Source organism: Bos grunniens, chromosome 28 (genome assembly GCF_055505025.1).
Source record: "Bos grunniens cultivar Pamir isolate PY7600 chromosome 28, Bosgru_T2T1.0, whole genome shotgun sequence".
NCBI lineage: Eukaryota > Metazoa > Chordata > Mammalia > Artiodactyla > Bovidae > Bos > Bos grunniens.
In genome coordinates, this window is record NC_141192.1 from 39,680,764 (window position 1) to 39,699,757 (window position 18,994).

Consider the following 18,994-nt stretch of genomic DNA (forward strand, 5'->3'; position numbering starts at 1 on the left):
ACTAATGGATGGAGAAATATACCATGTTCATGGATTGGAAGAATCAATATAGTGAAAATGAGTATATTACCCAAAGCAATCTATAGATTCAATGCAATCCCTATCAAGCTACCAATGGTATTTTTCACAGAACTAGAACAAATAATTTCACAATTTGTATGGAAATACAAAAAACCTTGAATAGCCAAAGCAATCTTGAGAAAGAAGAATGGAACTGGAGGAATCAACCTGCCTGACTTCAGGCTCTACTACAAAGCCACAGTCATCAAGACAGTATGGTACTGGCACAAAGACAGAAATATAGATCAATGGAACAAAATAGAAAGCCCAGAGATATTCCACACACCTATGGACACCTTATCTTTGACAAAGGAGGCAAGAATATACAATGGAGAAAAGACAATCTCTTTAACAAGTGGTGCTGGGAAAACTAGTCAACCACTTGTAAAAGGATGAAACTAGCACACTTTCTAAACACATACACATAACACATACACAAAAATAAACTCAAAATGGATTAAAGACTAAATGTAAGACCAGAAACTATAAAACTAGAGGAGAACATAGGCAAAACACTCTCTGATGTAAATCTCAGCAGGATCCTCTATGACCCACCTCCCAGAATATTGGAAATAAAAGTAAAAATAAACAAATGGGACCTAATTAAAATTAAAAGCTTCTGCACAACAAAACAAACTATAAGCAAGGTGAAAATACAGCCTTCAGACTGGGAGAAAATAATAGCAAATGAAGCAACTGACAAACAACTAATCTCAAAAATATACAAGCAACTTCTGCAGCTCAATTCCAGAAAAATAAATGACCCAATCAAAAAATGGGCCAAAGAACTAAACAGACATTTCTGCAAAGAAGACATATAGATGGCTAACAAACACATGAAAGATGCTCAACATCACTCATTATCAGAGAAATGAAAATCAAAACCACAATGAGGTACCATTTCACACCAGTCAGAATGGCTGCTATCCAAAAGCCTACAAGCAATAATGTTGGAGAGGGTGTGGAGAAAAGGGAATCCTCTTACTCTGTGGGAATGCAAACTAGTACAGCCACTATGGAGAACAGTGTGGAGATTCCTTAAAAAACTGGAAATAGAACTGCCATACGACCCAGCAATCCCACTGCTGGGCATACACACCGAGGAAACCAGAACTGAAAGAGACACGTGTACCCCAGTGTTCATCGCAGCACTGTTTATAATAGCCAGGACATGGAAACAACCTAGATGTCCATCAGCAGATGAATGGATAAGAAAGCTGTGGTACATATACACAATGGAATATTACTCAGCCATTAAAAGGAATACATTTGAATCAGTTCTGAGGTGGATGAACCTGGAGCCTATTATACAGAGTGAAGTAAGCCAGAAAGAAAAACACCAATACAGTATACTAATGCATATATATGAAATTTAGAAAGATGGTAACGATAACACTGTATGCGAGACAGCAAAAGAGACACACATGTATAGAGCAGTCTTTTGGACTCTGTGGGAGAGGGAGAGGGTGGGATGATTTGGGAGAATGGCATTGAAACATGCATATTATCATATGTGAAACAAATCGCCAGTCCAGGTTCAATGCATGATACAGGATGGTTGGGGCTGGTGCACTGGGATGACCCAGGGGGATGGGATGGGGAGGGTGGTGGGAGGGGGGTTCAGGATAGGGAACACATGTACACCCATAGCAGATTCATGTCAATGTATGGCAAAACCAATACAATATTGTAAAGTAATTAGCCTCCAATTAAAATAAAAAAAATAAAGAGAAAAACAAGAAAAAAATAAAATAAAATACTTTTATCCATGCCAAAAAAAAAAAAGATTCTTTTGGAGACTCTAATGCCTTGGTCTGTGTGAGTGCAAAGTCGCTTCAATTGTGTCCGATTCCATGGACTGTAGCCCACCAGGCTCCTCTGTGCATGGATTCTCCAGGCCAGAATACTGGAGTGGGTTGCCATCCCCTTCTCCAGCAGATCTTCCTCACCCAGGGATAGAACCCAATTCTCCTGTCTTTCCTGCATTGCAAGTTTATTCTTTACCGCTGAGCCACAGGAGAAGCTTTGGTCTCTAGTCCCTTTGATTTCTGGGCAGCTATTTTTCTGAGACACAGTTCTGTCCTCATGTTCAGTGTATCTGCTGCTCCAAAATCAACATACCTACTGGACACGTGTGACTTTAAATTCACACACAACAAAGGACAATGATTTCTGCCATATCTCTATCCTCAGGGCGTTCTGTGGGATTCTTAAGAACTCAGTCTCAAATACTGCCCAGGACTTCAGTCCTTCAGTTTATACTCTTTCATGCTTCTTTTCTTTTTTCAGAATCCACCTTCTTTGACCTTCAACTTCACAGTCACTCATCTCCAACCAGAAGGTTCCAATGACAGTTCTGAAGGAGCCTCTCTGCCCAGCCTCCCACTTCCTTACCCCCTGCCCAGGGGATCCTGCTTCTGTTCTCCAGGACAGAGCTTGCCCCTCCCTCAGAAGCCCAGTGCATCATCTGTCCCCCGGCCAGTGACAGAAATAAAGTCCGGGGAATATATTTCCCCTTACATTTCATATCTGACAGGGAGGCAAAACCTGCTCCATTTTTAAACCTTATGCTTCACATTAAAAACAACAAAAACAGGAAGCTTCCCTGGTGGTTCAGTGGTTAAGAGCCCACCGTGCAATGCAGGTGATGTGGATTCAATCCCTAGTTAGACAACTAAGATCCCCCTTGCAAGGAAGCAACTAAGCCCATGCACAACTCCTGAGCTCGAGCCACAACTAGAGTCTGTGCACAGCAAATAAGATCCCTCGTGATGCAGCCAAGATCTTGCGTGCTGCAACCAAGACGTGACACAGCCAGATAAATAAATAAATACTGCCTGTTAGTCACTCAGCTGTGTTTGACTCTGCGACCCCAAGAACTGTAGACTGCTGGGCTCCTCTGTCCATGGAATTCTCCATGGAAGAATACTGGAGTGCATTGCCATACCCTTCTCCAGGGATCTTCCTGACCCAGGGATCGAACTCAGGTCTCCCGCATTGCAGGCAGATTCTTTACAATCTGAGCCACCAGGGAAGCAAACAAATACTAAAATATAAAAACAATGTGAAGGGTATTAAGGCCTAGTAAGTGTATTCTTTGCCGATTCACAGAAGCTTTGAAAGTGAAGTATTACATTCAACTGCTTATTGACACCCAGACTCAGAATTTTCCCTTCAGGCTCTTCCTTGTTTTTTGTATTTTGCACTCCCCTCTCAGATTAGAGTCAAGCAGTGGTGGCCCATCAGTTTTCTGCTTGGACTAAAATGTAATGGCATTCCGTGGGTATAATCTACCTTTTTTCCAATTTATATTCTTTAGCATCTTGGCATGGTACCAAGCATTCTGATCCCATGAACTTCTCAAATTCGGGCCTGCCCATGAAGCATGTATCCTCTAAGGAGTCTCTAGTTCCTCCCTTTACCAATTACCTAACCAATGTGAGCAGTCTCCCACTGTGGAGACAACCAGCCAGGAACATAGGCAGAAACACGCTAACAGGGCAGCACAACCCAGGTCAGAGGGACAGGAGGACATGTTTTGAATTAAACACTAGAAAGGACCCACTGAGGACAGCTCCCCATCACAGGAGCTGGGGTCCCAGGCGCTACAGAGGGGATGTCATTCCTTCTTGTGGCTTTGTTGCTGAGACGGGATTTTATACTATAAAGAAGGCCCTTGTTCTAAGTCAGGGGATACAATGTTTGATGGCTAAGGAGGCAGTAGAGAGCTTGCCAAGGTAGCCACATGGCAAGGATGTTCACCGGCACTGCTCAGTTGTTCACCGGCAGAATGCTGACTTTTACCAACACTTCAAGTACCACCTCCTGGGCAGCTCTGATGGGAGACGGGACTTGGTTAGCGGGTCACTGAGCATTTATTATCATACAAGGCCTAATTTTCTCTTCTAAAATTCCTAGCAGGGTCTTCCCTAGTGGTCCAGTGGTTAAGACACCATGCTTTCACTGCAGGGGGCATGAGTTCTATCCTAGGTCAGGGAACTAACATGCCTGCATGCCTCAGCCAAAAGATGAGGAAAAAAATCCTAATAGCGCCCTGTATTTGGATTGCATACAGCATTTGAATGCTGCCTGTATGGTTTCTACAAAGGAGTGCATATATATTATCTATGTGGGGGAACCTTTTCTTGATATATTAAAGTGTAAGATTGCAACCAGCTACAATTTTTGCTTTTTTCAGCTTATAAACTAAAAAAACCTCTCAGACTAATCTGACAGAATATGTTCATTTGGGGCTTCTGTGTTTGGGTCCTATGCTTTAGTATTGCTACTACTACTGCTAAGTCACTTGAGTCGTGTCCGACTCTGTGCAACCCCAGAGACGGCAGCCCACCAGGCTCCCCTGTCCCTGGGACTCTCCAGGCAAGAACACTGGAGTGGGTTGCCATTTCCTTCTCCAATGCATGAAAGTGAAAAGTGAAAGTGAAGTCGCTCAGTCGTGTCCGACTCATTGCGACCCCATGGACTGCAGCCCACCAGGCTCCTCCGTCCATGGGATTTTCCAGGCAAGAACACTGGAGTGGGTTGCCATTTCCTTCTCCAATGCATGAAAGTGAAAAGTGAAAGTGAAGTCGCTCAGTTGTGTCCAACTCTTAGCGACCCCATGGACTGCAGCCCACCAGGCTCCTCCGTTCATGGGATTTTCCAGGCAAGAGTACTGGAGTGGGGTGCCATCGCCTTCTCCGATGCTTTAGTATTAGCTGACTGCAAATCATCACGTACTTTCAAAATAGAGTATCCTAACTTTTTAACAAAATCATATGCTTCGTTACCTGTTTACCTCCAGAGAAATGTTTACAAACATTGTACACATTTGAGATCAAGCTATTCCAAGTGAGCAGAAATATTTATTGTAACAGAATACTAAAGTAATTCACACATAAGTGTGTTATTCCACTTATTTTATTGCAGCAACTTCTGATTCTTCAGTATAAAGAGAAATCAAAAGGGAAAATCTCTACAATCTTGGGTTAAGAAGTATACCAGGAACTGGTGACCTAAACCATATGTACAGAATATAAACATATTTATATTTGTATGTACAGTTAATGGTTATCTAGTCATTATAAATAGCAGGTTTAACTTAAGAGTCTACAAAAATAATGATTTTTGGATGGGTACATGCAAACCAGTACACATAAACTTATTTATAAAACACATCTCTATGCCTTTTTTTTTTGCTTTAAATATAAATGTCACTATTTAACTATCAGCTAAACGATTTAAATGCAAACCCCAAAGTTCCCAGTGAAAAGTATAAAATCTGTTTCTATCCACAATGGTACCCTGCTTCAAGTATTCTTCTTCTCCTGTTAGTAAAGCCGCGATAATTCTGTCACATATGAATTACAGGTACAGATGCCATTTTCTCATATTTTAGACAGTCTTCTGGAATAAAAGCTTCTTTTGTTCCATTTTACAAAAAGTACTGCTTTTACATCCTCATCAAAATGAACAAGAGAAGCTTCCTCCCACCGCCCTGAGCCTGTGCCCGGGCACGGCCCAGCAAAGCCCTATCCTAGTGGTCTGAGGCGCCATCGGCCAAGGCGGGTGGCTGGGGAGACACAAAGGGCTCGTTCTGCTTCTGGTCCTCCTTCACCCCCGCCGCTTGGTCCGTGATGGAGGAGAAGGACAGCTGGTCGTGTTCTATGATGTGCATTTGATCCTCTTCCTTGTCCTTCTTCACGTAGAACATTTTTCTGAACTTCTTCAGTTCGTGGAGCTCACAGAAGGTTTCCAGAACCACCAACATTGCAATAAGACCAAGGAGCAGGTAACCTGTGTGAGAGAAATGACAGCGACTCAGTGAGATCTGGTCACGACACAACCTTTCTGCTGATGATTCAATCCATTGCCTCCTCTGATTTCTGGGCATGTTTTGAATTCCATGGCTCAAAGTGGGATGATCCAGAGTAAAATGAAGAGGGACTTAACCTTCTAGACCTAAAGAGACATATCTCCAAAGAAGACATACAGAGAGCCAACAGGCACATGAAAAGATGCGTCTCATTGCTCATTATTAGAGAAATGCAAATTTACACTACAATGAGGTACCACCTCACACCAGTCAGAATCATCAGCATTAAAATGTCTACAGATAACAAGTGCTGGAGAGGGTGAGGAGAAAAGGTAACCCTCCTACATTGTTTGAGAGAATGTAAATTGGTACAACTGGAAAACGGTATGGGGGTTCCTCAAATAATTAAAAACAGGGCTACCATATAACCCTGCAATCTCACTCTTGGGCTTATATCTAGAGAAAACTATAATTTGCAAAGTTGCATGCACTCCAGTGTTCATAGGAGCACTGTTCACAATAGCCAAGACATGGAAACAACCTAAATGTTCATCAGCAGATGAATGGATAAAGAAGATGTGGCACATGTGTACAATGGGATACCACTCAGCTATCAAAAAGAATGAAACTCTCATTTGCAGCCACACAGATGGACCTAGAGATTATCACACAAACTGAAGTAAGTCAGAACAAGAAAGACAAATACCATATATCACTTATACACGGAATCTAAAATAGGACACAAATGAATTTATCTACAAAATAGACAGACCCATATAGAGAACAGACTTGTTGCCAAGGGGGAGAAGGAGGGTTGGGGGAGGGATGGATTGGGAGTTTGGGATTTGCAGATGCAAACTAGTATATACAACAAGATGGATAAACAAGGTCCTACTATACAGCACAGGGAACTATATTCAACATTCTGTGATAAACCACAATAGAAATGAAGTGTGTATGTGTGTGTATACACACGTATATATATGTAGGTGGTGCTAGTGGTAAAGAACCGCCTACCAATGCAGGAGACGTAAGTTCGATCCCTGGGTTGGGAAGATACCCTGAAGGAGGGAAAGGCAACCCACTCCAGTATTCTTGCCTGGGAAATCCCATGCACAGAGGAGCCTAGCGGGCTACAATCAATAGGGTCACAAAGAATCTGACACGATGGAAGTGACTTAGCACACACACACGCGTGCATGTATGTAAAAGATCACTTTGCTGTGTTTTTTTTTTTTTTAGGATTTCTACATAGGGGATGTACTGGGTGGAACAAATAAATGTTCCAAAGGTATGTTAGTTTGTGGATAGGCTATAATTCCACAGCTTTTGTCTGAAATCCTATGGATATTTTTGTCAGCACTGAAGAGTTTGACTAAATAATGAATAAAGGAAAAGGAGATTTGTGAATTAGCTCAGCTAACAATGTCACTGCTATTTCTAAAATATGCTATATTATTAAAGCCTAAGAAAACTGTCACTTCGCATCCATAAATGACTTCCTTGTTCCTATTTTGCTACCAATTCTGGCTTCCCAAGTTCATTTATTTTCTGAAAATCTTCCTCAAACATTTTACCACTGGGATATGAAATTGGGACTTCTATTATTCTTAGAGTTTTCACTTTCACTTTTCTGTTCCTTTCTCTGACGAATTTTTTTTTTTTTCTGAAAACTGATTTTAAACATGTTGGAACCAACTTAAAAGTACTGTTTTCCCAGACTTCCCTGGTGGTCCAATGGTTAAGAATCCGCCTTCCAATGCAGATGGACCTAACCTGGGCCTTAGGATATAGAGGCCCTTCCACTCTGATCATGCCTCTTCTATGGAATGAGGATTCTGCAGGGCCAGTGGGGCTTGCCCTCTGGGACCCCATGCCAACCCTTACTCCAGATTATGTTTCATGTATTTAAAACTTGGAAATTCTCTGCACAATGTCCCCACCCCATAGGGGTGATGGTACCGGCAAGGGTCTCTATCCTGGGTCCACCATCCCGAAAGGGCATTGCATCACTGGTGTGTACCCCTACATGCACCCAGGCCCAGGGGCAAATGTTTGTAAGAGGATGTTGATGGAACATGGCTGTATTACCTAGGCAGTGTGTCCACACCCCCATGTAAGGACCCTGTAGGGCAGAATGGAACCAAAGGTGGGAAGAGAAAGGTGCAGAATGGGGCCAGTTTTCCCCGCCCGTCATCTTCTAGCCCAGGACACCGAGCATCCTCAGGACCCGCCTGGTCTTCAGATCACTGTGAAGGTGTATGTGGTGACACAGAATGAGAAAATGGCTTTTAGGTAAGTTTGCTGTGCTGTATGTGCACGCTCAGCTGTGTCTGACTCTTATGACCCCATGGACTGCAGTCCACTAGGCTCCTCTGTCCATGGAAATCTCCAGGTAATAATACTGGACTGGGTTGCCATTCACTTTTCCAGGGGATCTTCTCAACCCAGGAATCAAACCCAGGTCTCATGCACTACAGGCAGACTGTATCATTTGAGCCATCAAGAAAGCCTCAAGTCATAATGCCTCCTAACATTTAGATTGGAAGCAATCTAAATATTTGACAATAGAAGTAGGACTAGAGGATAGTATGCATGCGTGCGTGCTAAGTTGCTTCGGTCGTATCCGACTGTGTGTGACCCCATGGACTGCAGCCTACCAGGGTCCTCTGTCCATGGAATTCTCCAGGCAGAATACTGGAGTGATGCCCTCCTCTAGGGTATCTTCCTGACCCAGGGATCGAATCCGCATCTCTTATGTTTCCTACACTGGCAGACAGATTCTTTACCACTAGCTCCCCCTGGGAAGCCCCAGATGATGGCACAGTCACTTTGTAAAATAATATGTGGATAGTAAAGATAAATATGGTAATAGAGGAAACTCGAAATCACCCTGGTAACCATTCAGTATTTATTGAACTTGCATGGTAGCCAGGCACTGTTGAAAGCACTGGGCACTTATGAGTGAAGGCTGTGTCCTGGGTGAGCATGGTTTAATGGAAATGCTAAAAATACACGTAGTTCAACTGCACATTTTGTTGTCATTAAGACCATAGGACGGGGCCAGGACAGAACATCTGACTGCCTGTGTATGTACTATGATTTCCAAGAAGACGTGGCATGAGCTGAGTCTTGAAAAATACTTAGGAAGGCAGAAATGGAAACTGTATGTACAGTATAATGTAATTTTATGCAGTGTGAAAGGACAGGAGAGGAACACACAAAAATAAATACTTTTCTATGAATGGATCTCTAACTTTTCCATGGTATTATATTGGATTTTAAAAAATTGCTTCAAAGTTTAATGTCACTAGACGTCTGAATTTTAATGCCTATTTTCCATGTATAAAATTCTTTTTTTTTTTTTTATTTTCACCAAGAACTTCATTGAACAATGTATTCACCGTTTTGTTCCTACACATATAAAAATTCTGAAAGCGGCAAGCATATTTTAACTTCAAAAAAGAACCAGATGGACAAATGAGATAAGCAATTGCTTTATGATTCTCCTGGTTAATGAAAGAATGTGATGGATTGTTTAACCGGCTATTCTAGCCCTGGTGTCCTTGAGCTTAAAATATTTAATAAAGTAGAGCAACTTTGCTAAAATTTAAAAAGTTCAGTAGCAACTTATTCTGTGTGGTGCATTCTTATGTGTGTGCTTAGGTGCAGTCCTCTACTGTCATTTAAAATGACTATTACAAAAAATAAAATAAAATAAAATGACTATTACATTACTAGTAAGAAACTGATAGGTACTTTTCTGTGCCTGGGAAAAATAACTCTCAATAATAACAGGACGTTTTCATACAGAATTTTGAAGGGAATCATGATGAAACGAAAGTTATGGGAAGGTGGCAAAATGGAAAATTCATCCATGGAAAGCAGTTAGGGCTCTGACGAGTGCCTCTGATCACCGAGTAGGCGAGGCGGAGAGTGGAAGCACAGAGCCCTGGGACAGAGTCCGTGAACTCGGATACTCACATGTGATCCCGATCTTGTAGAGCTCTCTGAATTTTTGATTGTAACCCTCCCCGGGAACATAATCTCCGAGGCCAATGGTGCTCAGGGAGATAAAACAAAAGTAAAAGGATTCCAGGAAGTTCCAGTCATCCTCCAGGACAGAGAACACCGCGGCCGGGATGAAGAAGAAGCAGGACACGGTGACCACACCGAGGAGGACCGCGTGGACGATGGCCACTGCCTGCTTGGAGAAACCCCAGCGGACGTGGAAGTAGAGGACTGGCCTGCGGGTGACATGGATGGTAACACGCTGGACCACTGCGGTCAGGAACAGAAGGGTGAAAGGTATGCCGATGACGGAATAGATGATGCAGAAGGCCTTGCCCCCGTCGGACAGGGGCACGGTGTGGCCGTAACCTGCAAGGAGAGGAGGTAGAAAACACCTTCGTAAATCACACACACCTGGGATTTCTCTGGCAGTCCAGTGGTTAAGACATCAAGCTTCCACTGCAGGGGGCAAGGGTTCGATCCCCGATTAGGGAACCAAGACCTTGCATGCTCTGTGGCATGGCCAAAAAATAGAAAAAACAAACCACATGCCTCCTGTTCACACCCACATGCCCCTCACACCCAAGAGAAAAGCCAGATAAAATTCAGATTGGTGCTTCAAAGGCTCTATCCTGTTGGGACTTCCCTGGAAGTCCAGTGGTAAAGAATGCACATTCCAATGCAGGGGACCAATCTCTGGACCAGTAGCTAAGATTCCACATGCCATGAGGCAGCTAAACCTGTGTGCCACAACTAGAGAAGTCTGTGTATGCAATGAACATCCAGCACAGCCAAAAACAACAAGCAAACATAAAAGCTCTATCCTGTCCCTGTAGTACAATTCAACAATGGGTACCATACATTTGATCTGGATCAAATCTTCCCAGCTCTTCCTGACGCATCAAGCCTTGTTTTGAGTTCACTGCCAGGCTGAAGTAGAAGCTCTGTGTGTGAAGGAGCTAACCCTGTCTTGGGCCATCAGGGAAAATTCATGACAGGGGTACCTACTTTGCCAGGAGGGTGTTCCCCTCCCCAGCCTGCTCCCCTTCCACTCCCCCACCCAAGGAGCCTCATTAGGATCCAAAGCCAGTACACACTTGCTTTCAAAACACTAGCACCAGGCAGATGAGGGGACAGTGGGAAGATAGGGAAGACTCGAGGAGAGTACAGACAAGGAAAAAGAGAAAGATAGGACTTCCCTGGTGGTCCAGTGCAGAGGACACAACTCTGATCCCTGGTCAAAGATGCCATATGCTGTGGAGCAGCTAAACCTGTGGGCCACAACTACTGAGCTCGTGCTCTACAGCCCAAGAGCCACAACTCCTGAGCCCTCGTGCTCCAAGGACTGAAGCCTATGCGTGCTACGGCCCGTGCTCCCCAGCAAGAGAGGGCACCACAATGAGAAGCCCTGCACCGCAACTAGAGAGCAGCCCCACTCAGCAAGGCTAGAGAAAGCCCGTGTGCAACAAAGACCCAGCGCAGCCATAAGTAAACAAACAATACTTTTAAAAAAGAAAGAGGAAGAGGAAGACAAATGAACATCAAAGGATGCTGTGTCACATGGCTGAGCACTTCTTCCCAAATATTTCGTTCAATTATCTGGTTAAATGGCACATTTAGAAACTGTACTATGTCTCCCCCTTGTCATTTCTGTTTCAAGATGCCACAGATTCCCCAAAATCCACATATTAGGGCCAGTGGTCGCAACATATTTCTCTTTTATTTTCTACTAGAATTGAGACATTCCCAAATCAAGCCAGTCAAGAGATGCTTCATCTGATAAATGCTAGCAAAAGAGAAGCCAGTGAACTGTTTTTAAAATTTCACAAGGCCTTCATCCTGAAAGGACTAACATGTCTGAACAAGTCAGTTCAGGAAAAAGCCAGCTAAATGAATTTTCTTTTTTTGTGAAATTGGCTTCTGGGGAAAATAAACAAAACAAAACAAAACCAAACCCCACTCATGGGGTTATAACTGAAAAGTGGTTTTCAAATCTGATTTCTATAATATATCCTGCTTAGAAAGAACTCAGAAAAAACTTCAGCTTCAGACCTCATGATTGTCTGCTTTCTACCAATTTCTAGGTGAGGCCCTGGTCTATGTGGCTTCTAAGAGACTGCTCTGGTTATTCCCATGCATGACCTCAGCACAATAGTCAGGGTGGTTAATCCTAGAAGGTTATGGATGAATAGGGAGTCTGAGGAATCTACTAAATTTGCATCAGTTTGAACATCTCCACCACCCTTATGGCAGAAAGTGAAGAGGAACTAAACAGCCTCTTAATGAAAGTGAAAGAGAAGAGTGAAGAAGCTGGCTTAAAACTCAACATTCAAAAAACTATGATCATGGCATCTGGTCCTATCACTTTATGGCAAATAGATGGGGAAACAATGGGAACAGTGAGAGACTTTATTTTCTTGGGCTCCAAAATCACTGCAGATGGTGACTGCGGCCATGACATTAAAAGATGCTTGCTCCTTGCAAGAAAAGCTATGACAAACTTAGACAGCATTTTAAAAAGCAGAGACATTACTTTGCTGACAAAGGTCCATATAGTCAAAACTATGGTTTTTCCAGCAGTCATGTATGGATGGGAGAGTTGGACCATAAAGAAAGGTGAGCACTGAAGAACTGATGCTTTGGAACTGTGGTGTTGGAGAAGACTCTTGAGAGTCCCTTGGACTGCCAAGAGATCCAACCAGTCCATCCTAAAGGAAATTAATCCTGAATATTCACTGGAAGGACTAATGATGAAGCTGCAGCTCCAATACTTGGGCCACCTGATGCAAAGATTGAAGGTAGGAGAAGGGGACAACACAGGAGATGGTTACATGGCATCACGGACTTAATGGATATGAGTTTGAGCAAGCTCTGGGAGTTGGTGATGGACAGGGAAGCCTAGCGTGCTGCAGTCTCTGCGATTGCAGAGTCAGACATGACTGAGTGACTGAACTGAATTGAACATCTCCACACGTGTGCATTTTTCTGTAAAGAGATGCCAAAGCTCAGGCGTTCAGAAGGATTGAGAACCACTGTTCTGAGCATTAGTTCCCGAATCTATCTGGTCCTCGAACACACAGCTGCTCCTGGAATGCTTCGGTTGATTCCAGGCACGGTTAAAGAGGGAGATGAGCCAGTTAGGGTTTCCAGAGAGTAGTATGGAGGATGGAGAAAGCTTGCTGAATAATATTCATGCAAAAGAAAGAAGCATGAGAAATGTGAAAGCTTTACTTTTGAGGAAAAAATTAGAGGAATTAAGAGTTTGTGAGTAAAGCAGTTCACATCACAGAGATTGGGGCCAATTGGAGCCAGGCCAGGCATTAATGAGAAAGGATATTTTAATGGTCAGAGATCTAGAAATAGAATAGGATAATGAAATTGTGGTTAACATAACAAAGGCAACTGGAAAGTGATTCACAAATTTGGTAGTGAACCTCTGACTGAACGTACCAGGAGACAATGGGAATCAAGCACAGGCTGTAAAGGATGGATTACTTTGGTAGCATTTTTGCAGAGAAAACATAAGACTGGCTAAATCTGTTAGACTACCAAAAAGTCTTGAAGCCCATGATTTTATTACTGTTTGGTGGCATTGTTATGAATTATCTTCACCAAAAGTGTAACATTCCCATATCACACAGCCCACCTCTTCTGTATATCATTTGTTTCAATAAACTACATGATTTCGGTAATAGTAGGGGGAAAAAATAATTTCTAGCCTTAAAATACTTTAGGCTATCATTTTTATTCCTAAATGACAACAGAATTAGAGTTTTATTTATCAGAATCTTATTAAATTTACTAAAATGTCATCTCCAAGCAATTGGCGATAATCATTCCAAGACTTTAGGATGGCTCTCTTTGGTAATGCCTTACCTCGGTCAGTAGTATGTTCCCACTAAGAGATTAAATATCATTGAAGTGCAATGCTTCTTGAAAGCCAGTTTCTCCTTCTGTTTGCATAAATAATTTTTGCTGGGACCCCCCTGGTGGTCCAGTGGCTAAGACTCCACACTTGAGAGAGTGGAGAGACTGGGTTCAACCCCCGGTCAGGGAACTAGATCCCACATGCCGCAACTAAAGATCCCTCATGCTGCAACTAAGACCCAGCACATCCAAATGAATAGATAAATATGTTAAAATAAATAATATACAAATAATTTTTGTTAATGGACAGTACAATGTAAAATTTACATCTCATCTGCAGTCTCTACACTTGCAATGCTCTACTGAGCACACAGCAATTTTTTTGCGATAGACAGTTGAATGCACCAGATGGAAACCTTCAGTCCCAGTGAACTGTAATGAAGTGGTGAATAATTTACTCGTTATGTTGGTTGAATCCCCAGATAAATCATATAGCAATGCTCATATTTTAAAATCTTGGAACCATGTTAAAATTTTTTACAAACTAGGAAGTAATTAGCAAAATGTCAATACCTTACGTATTTGGTGTTCCTTAAATTTTTCATATAATTTTGGGGCACAATAGATTGAGCATGGCTAGGTCTGCTTAAAAAAGAACTTAAAAAACAGGGTCCCCCCAAATGGGAAAATAATCTAAAACAGAGTGGATATATGTATATGCATGATTGATTCGCTTTGCTATATAGCAGAAACTAACATAATAATCAATCAACTATAACCAAAAAAATTTTTTTAATTAAAAAAAAAAGAAAAAAACAGGGTTCTGGAATGAAATTCCCATGTCTGGGTTTCCTGTTATGATTCTATACCTGTAGGGGAGGGTAGGAGATAGGGGGTCAAACTGATGCAGTTTCCCAAGTGACAGTTGCCCAGATTGGCTTCTGTCACTTTATTTTATGTATTTTAATTGAAGGGTAATTACTTTACAATATCGTGGTGTTTTCTGCCATACATTGACATGAATCCGCCATGGGTGTACATGTGTTCCCCATCCTGAACTCCCCTCCCACCTCCCTCCCCATCCCATCCCTCAGGGTCGTCCCAGTGCACCAGCCCTGAGCACCCTGTCTCATGCATTGAACCTAGACTGGTGCTCTACTTCACATATGATAATATACATGTTTCAATGCTATTCTCTCAAATCATCCCACCCTTGCCTTCTCCCACATAGTCCAACAATCTGTTCTTTACATCTGTGTCTCTTTTGCTGTCTCGCATATAGGGTCATTGTTATCATCTTTCTAAATTCCATATATATACATTAGTATACTGTACTGTTTTTCTTTCTGACTTACTTCACTCTGTATAATACGCTCCAGTTTCATCCACCTCATTAGAACTGATTCAAATGCATTCTTTTTAATGGCTGAGTAATATTCCACTATGTATATGTACCACAGCTTTCTTATCCATTCGTCTGCGGATGGACATCTAGGTTGCTTCCATGTCCTGGCTATTATAAACAGTGCTGTGATGAACACTGGGGTACACGTGTCTCTTTCAATTCTGGTTTCCTCGGTGTGTATGCCCAGCAGTGGGATTGTTGGGTTGTATGGCAGTTCTATTTCCAGATTTTTAAGGAATCTCCACACTGTTCTCCATAGTGGCTGTACTAGTTTGCATTCCCACCAACAGTGTAGGAGGGTTCCCTTTTCTCCGCACCCTCTCCAGCATTTATTGCTCGTAGACTTTTGGATCATAGCCATTCTGACTGGCGTGAAATGGTACCTCATAGTGGTTTTGATTTGCATTTCTCTGATAATACATGATGTTGAGCATCTTTTCATGTGTTTGTTAGCCATCTGTATGTCTTCTTTGGAGAAATGTCTGTTTAGTTCTTTGGCCCATTTTTTGATTGGGTTGCTTATTTTTCTGGAATTGAGCTGTAGGAGTTGCTTGTATATTTTTTAGATTAATTCTTTGTCAGTTGCTTCATTTGCTATTATTTTCTCCCATTCTGAAGGCTGTCTTTTCACCTTGCTTATAATTTCCTTCATTGTGCAAAAGCTTTTAAGTTTAATTAAGTCCCATTTGTTTATTTTTGCTTTTATTTCCATTACTCTGGGAGGTAGGTCATAGAGGATCCTGCTATGATTTACATCAGAGAGTGTTTTGCCTATGTTTTCCTCTAGGAGTTTTATATTTTTTGGTCTTACATTTAAATCTTTAATCCATTTTGAGTTTGTTTTTGTGTATGGTGTTAGAAAGTGTTCTAGTTTCATTCTTTTACAAGTGGTTGCCAGTTTTCCCAGCACCACTTGTTAAAGAGATTGTCTTTTCTTCAGTGTATATTCTTGCCTCCTTTGTCAAAGATAAGGTGTCCGTAGGTGCATGGATTTATCTTTGGGCTTTCTATTGGCTTCTGTCACTTTAACTAGAATAGTCCTGACAGGAGGCTAGCTAACATCCAATCTGGGGCCCCACTGTGCTGGATAGAGGGCCTTCTGGTTGTTTTCGTATTTATATATTTCAGGGCCCTCCTGAATCAGGGCCCTCTGTGGGCTCCTATTTTATTCACTACAGCAAGTCACAAATGTGCGATTTCTTCACGTGTATCTGATACTTTTGAGAGAAATGATGCTCACCATTACCCTGCCCATATTAAAAATAGTCTTAGGACTTTCCTCTCGATCCAGTAGTTAGGACTCCAAGTTCTCACTGCCCAGGGCCAGGGTTCAACTCCCACAAGCCATGTGGCATGGCCAAAACAGAAAAAAAAATACTGTCATTTAGTCACATTATTTACTATAGTATGGTACAACATATTCATTTCCCATTAAGTTAGCTTGACACATACTTTAAAAAAAAAGAAAACTACACAAGAAGAATCTCCACCTCTGAAGTCAACCCCGGTAGAGATCTCAATATTTCCTAAAAAGACTTGCATTTGCAATCCTGGACTTCAGCTTATTCAGATCTCTTTCCCACTAGACTGTGAGCCGCCTGAGCTCACTGGGTTTTTTCCTAGTGATTCTGTGACCTGAAAATGAGATGAGACTCTGGAAGCAGAGGGACAGGCGCCTGAGCTCACTGGGTTTTTCCCCAGTGATTCTGTGCACCTGAACATGAGATGAGACTCTGGAAGCAGAGGGACAGGCAAAGGACTGTGTGACCCACACACAAAGATGGCAGGGGAGCGCAGAGCCAGGGGTGACGCTGGAGTCAAGAGGCAGGTCAGCACGTAAACCCTCAAGGCCTGGAGAATGTGAGCACAAGCCACACTGTGAGCCCCAGATTCTTGAATTTAACTTAGAAGCCACATGGGTGAACCATTATGATAAATGGTCATCAATGAAAAACAGGACATGAAAACATGAAATCATAACAAACAAGTGGTGACCTTGGAAAGTACTGTTTTTGTGGCACTAATATCAGTGATACAGAATAAAGTCTAATAGAACTCCTATATTCCTGCTTACTTGCTAAAACTTTTTTTCACTTCCCGGCCTGTGGGATCTTAGTTCCCCAACCAGGATCAGACCCACATCCTCTGTATCAGAAGGTGGATTCTTAACCCCTGGACCACCAGGAAGTCCCTTAACTGTTAGATGTGGGTAACTCCATCTGGCATTCTGTCTGCAAATAAACACACAATGGCAGAGATACCGGTCAAATGAGATAGGCTGTCCCCTGGCTCAGAGGATGAGTTCGGTTCCTAAGAGGCTAATATAAATGTCAGCTGAACATTTCAATCAAAATTATACACTGTAAAAAGTACTCTGGGAAACTTTAAAGGAAACCAATGAAGCCAAGGTCTTTTCAACCACCCACTGTCTCTTCAGCTCTAGGTCTCCAGAGGATTATTGTTATGAGTTTGTAGCCAACAGTTCCTGAAATTTTTCTAATCACTTAGCTTCATAGACATAGACTTCCAGAAAAACAGCTGGTTTCTGTCATAAATAGTATGCATGTATGGTTGTTCTATTGTCTTCTTTCTGATGACTCTGCTTCAAAAAGCAATTTTTCACTGTTTACTACCCTCTTATTGACCATTTGTTCCAAACTGTCCAATCAAAAATGTTTAATTTTCCAATTTAAATTTTTTATTGAGCCACCTGGCCAATTTAGGGATTCTTATTATGAATGCTTTCTTTTCTAAGCATTAATAACTTTCAGTCAATCCTAAAGGAAATCCACTCTGAACATTCATTGGAAGGACTGATGCTTGAAGCTTGTATTTTGGCCACCTGATGTGAGGAGTTGACTCATTGGAAAAGTCCCTGATGCTGGGAAAAATTGAGGGTAGGAGGAGAAAGGGGTGACAGAGGATGAGATGGTTGGATGGCATCACTGACTCAATGGACATGAGTTTGAGCAAACTCTGGGAGATAGTGAAGGACAGGGAAGACTGGTGTGCTGCAGTCCATGAGGTTGCAAAGAGTCGGGCACGACTGAAACTAACACAACAACACAGCAAATCAACTATGTGTTGATGAAATTTTAAAACATACAAAAAATAAGCATGTGCTTATTCATTTTACCCTCACACTAGTAACATGAATTCTATCTAAGTGATCCCAACCATTTCATTTCTTTTCCCTTGCACTGCTTATTTTAATTTTTAAATTTCTTGAATGGTCTTTTTAGCTCTAAAGTTCACATTTACCATGATCTTTTCCATATTCCCTTTTTCATATTTTCAGATTTGTTCCTCAATCTATTTTTAAGACACAGATCCTTATAATGTCTTCTCCCACACACCTCTGCACATCCTCACCAGCCAAGATCACCTTGTGAAGCCCTGCTTCATGAAAATGATTTCTCAGAGGAATAAATACGCTGCAGACACTTTTGCAAACTGTTCCTCCTCCTTTCCACTAGTCTCGCTGAGTTGGTGGATACCTGGCTGTAGCCTGGCTTCTGCTCCACCTGGTACTCAGCTAGAGCCTTACGTGGTCAAGATGCTAGCAGGTCTGCTCGTGCTGGTCAGCCATCATTCAGTAAACTTGCAGGAACATGTTAAATACATGCTGTAGTAGTGCTGCCCAGGAAACAGTGGCCAAGGGCAATTTTTTCACTAACCATCATAGTTCTACCTGTTTCCTGTGAAAAAGCATCAGGTCATAATCTCTCTACACCTTTCCTAACACCAGCTTGCTCAAGTGGCCATCCGCTGAACACTGTCACTCCATGCCCTCGTTAGGTTACCAGAGGCAGAAGAAGGGAGCACATGGCCCATTA

At 42.2% G+C, this 18,994-nt stretch overlaps 1 protein-coding gene across 2 annotated transcripts in view; it reads right to left on the reverse strand.

Annotated features, from left to right (window-relative positions):
* Positions 1 to 4,964: 4,964 nt before the first annotated feature.
* KCNK1 (potassium two pore domain channel subfamily K member 1) overlaps positions 4,965 to 18,994 on the reverse strand; it is a 66,938-nt gene continuing 52,908 nt past the window's right edge. For both annotated transcript variants that reach the window (XM_086382900.1, XM_086382899.1), the window contains 2 exons: positions 9,860 to 10,255; positions 4,965 to 5,856 (listed from right to left, as the gene is read on the reverse strand). In XM_086382900.1, coding sequence (XP_086239026.1) covers positions 5,597 to 5,856; positions 9,860 to 10,255 — 656 coding nt within the window. In that variant the 3' untranslated portion in view covers positions 4,965 to 5,596. The remainder of the gene's footprint in view (positions 5,857 to 9,859; positions 10,256 to 18,994) is intronic.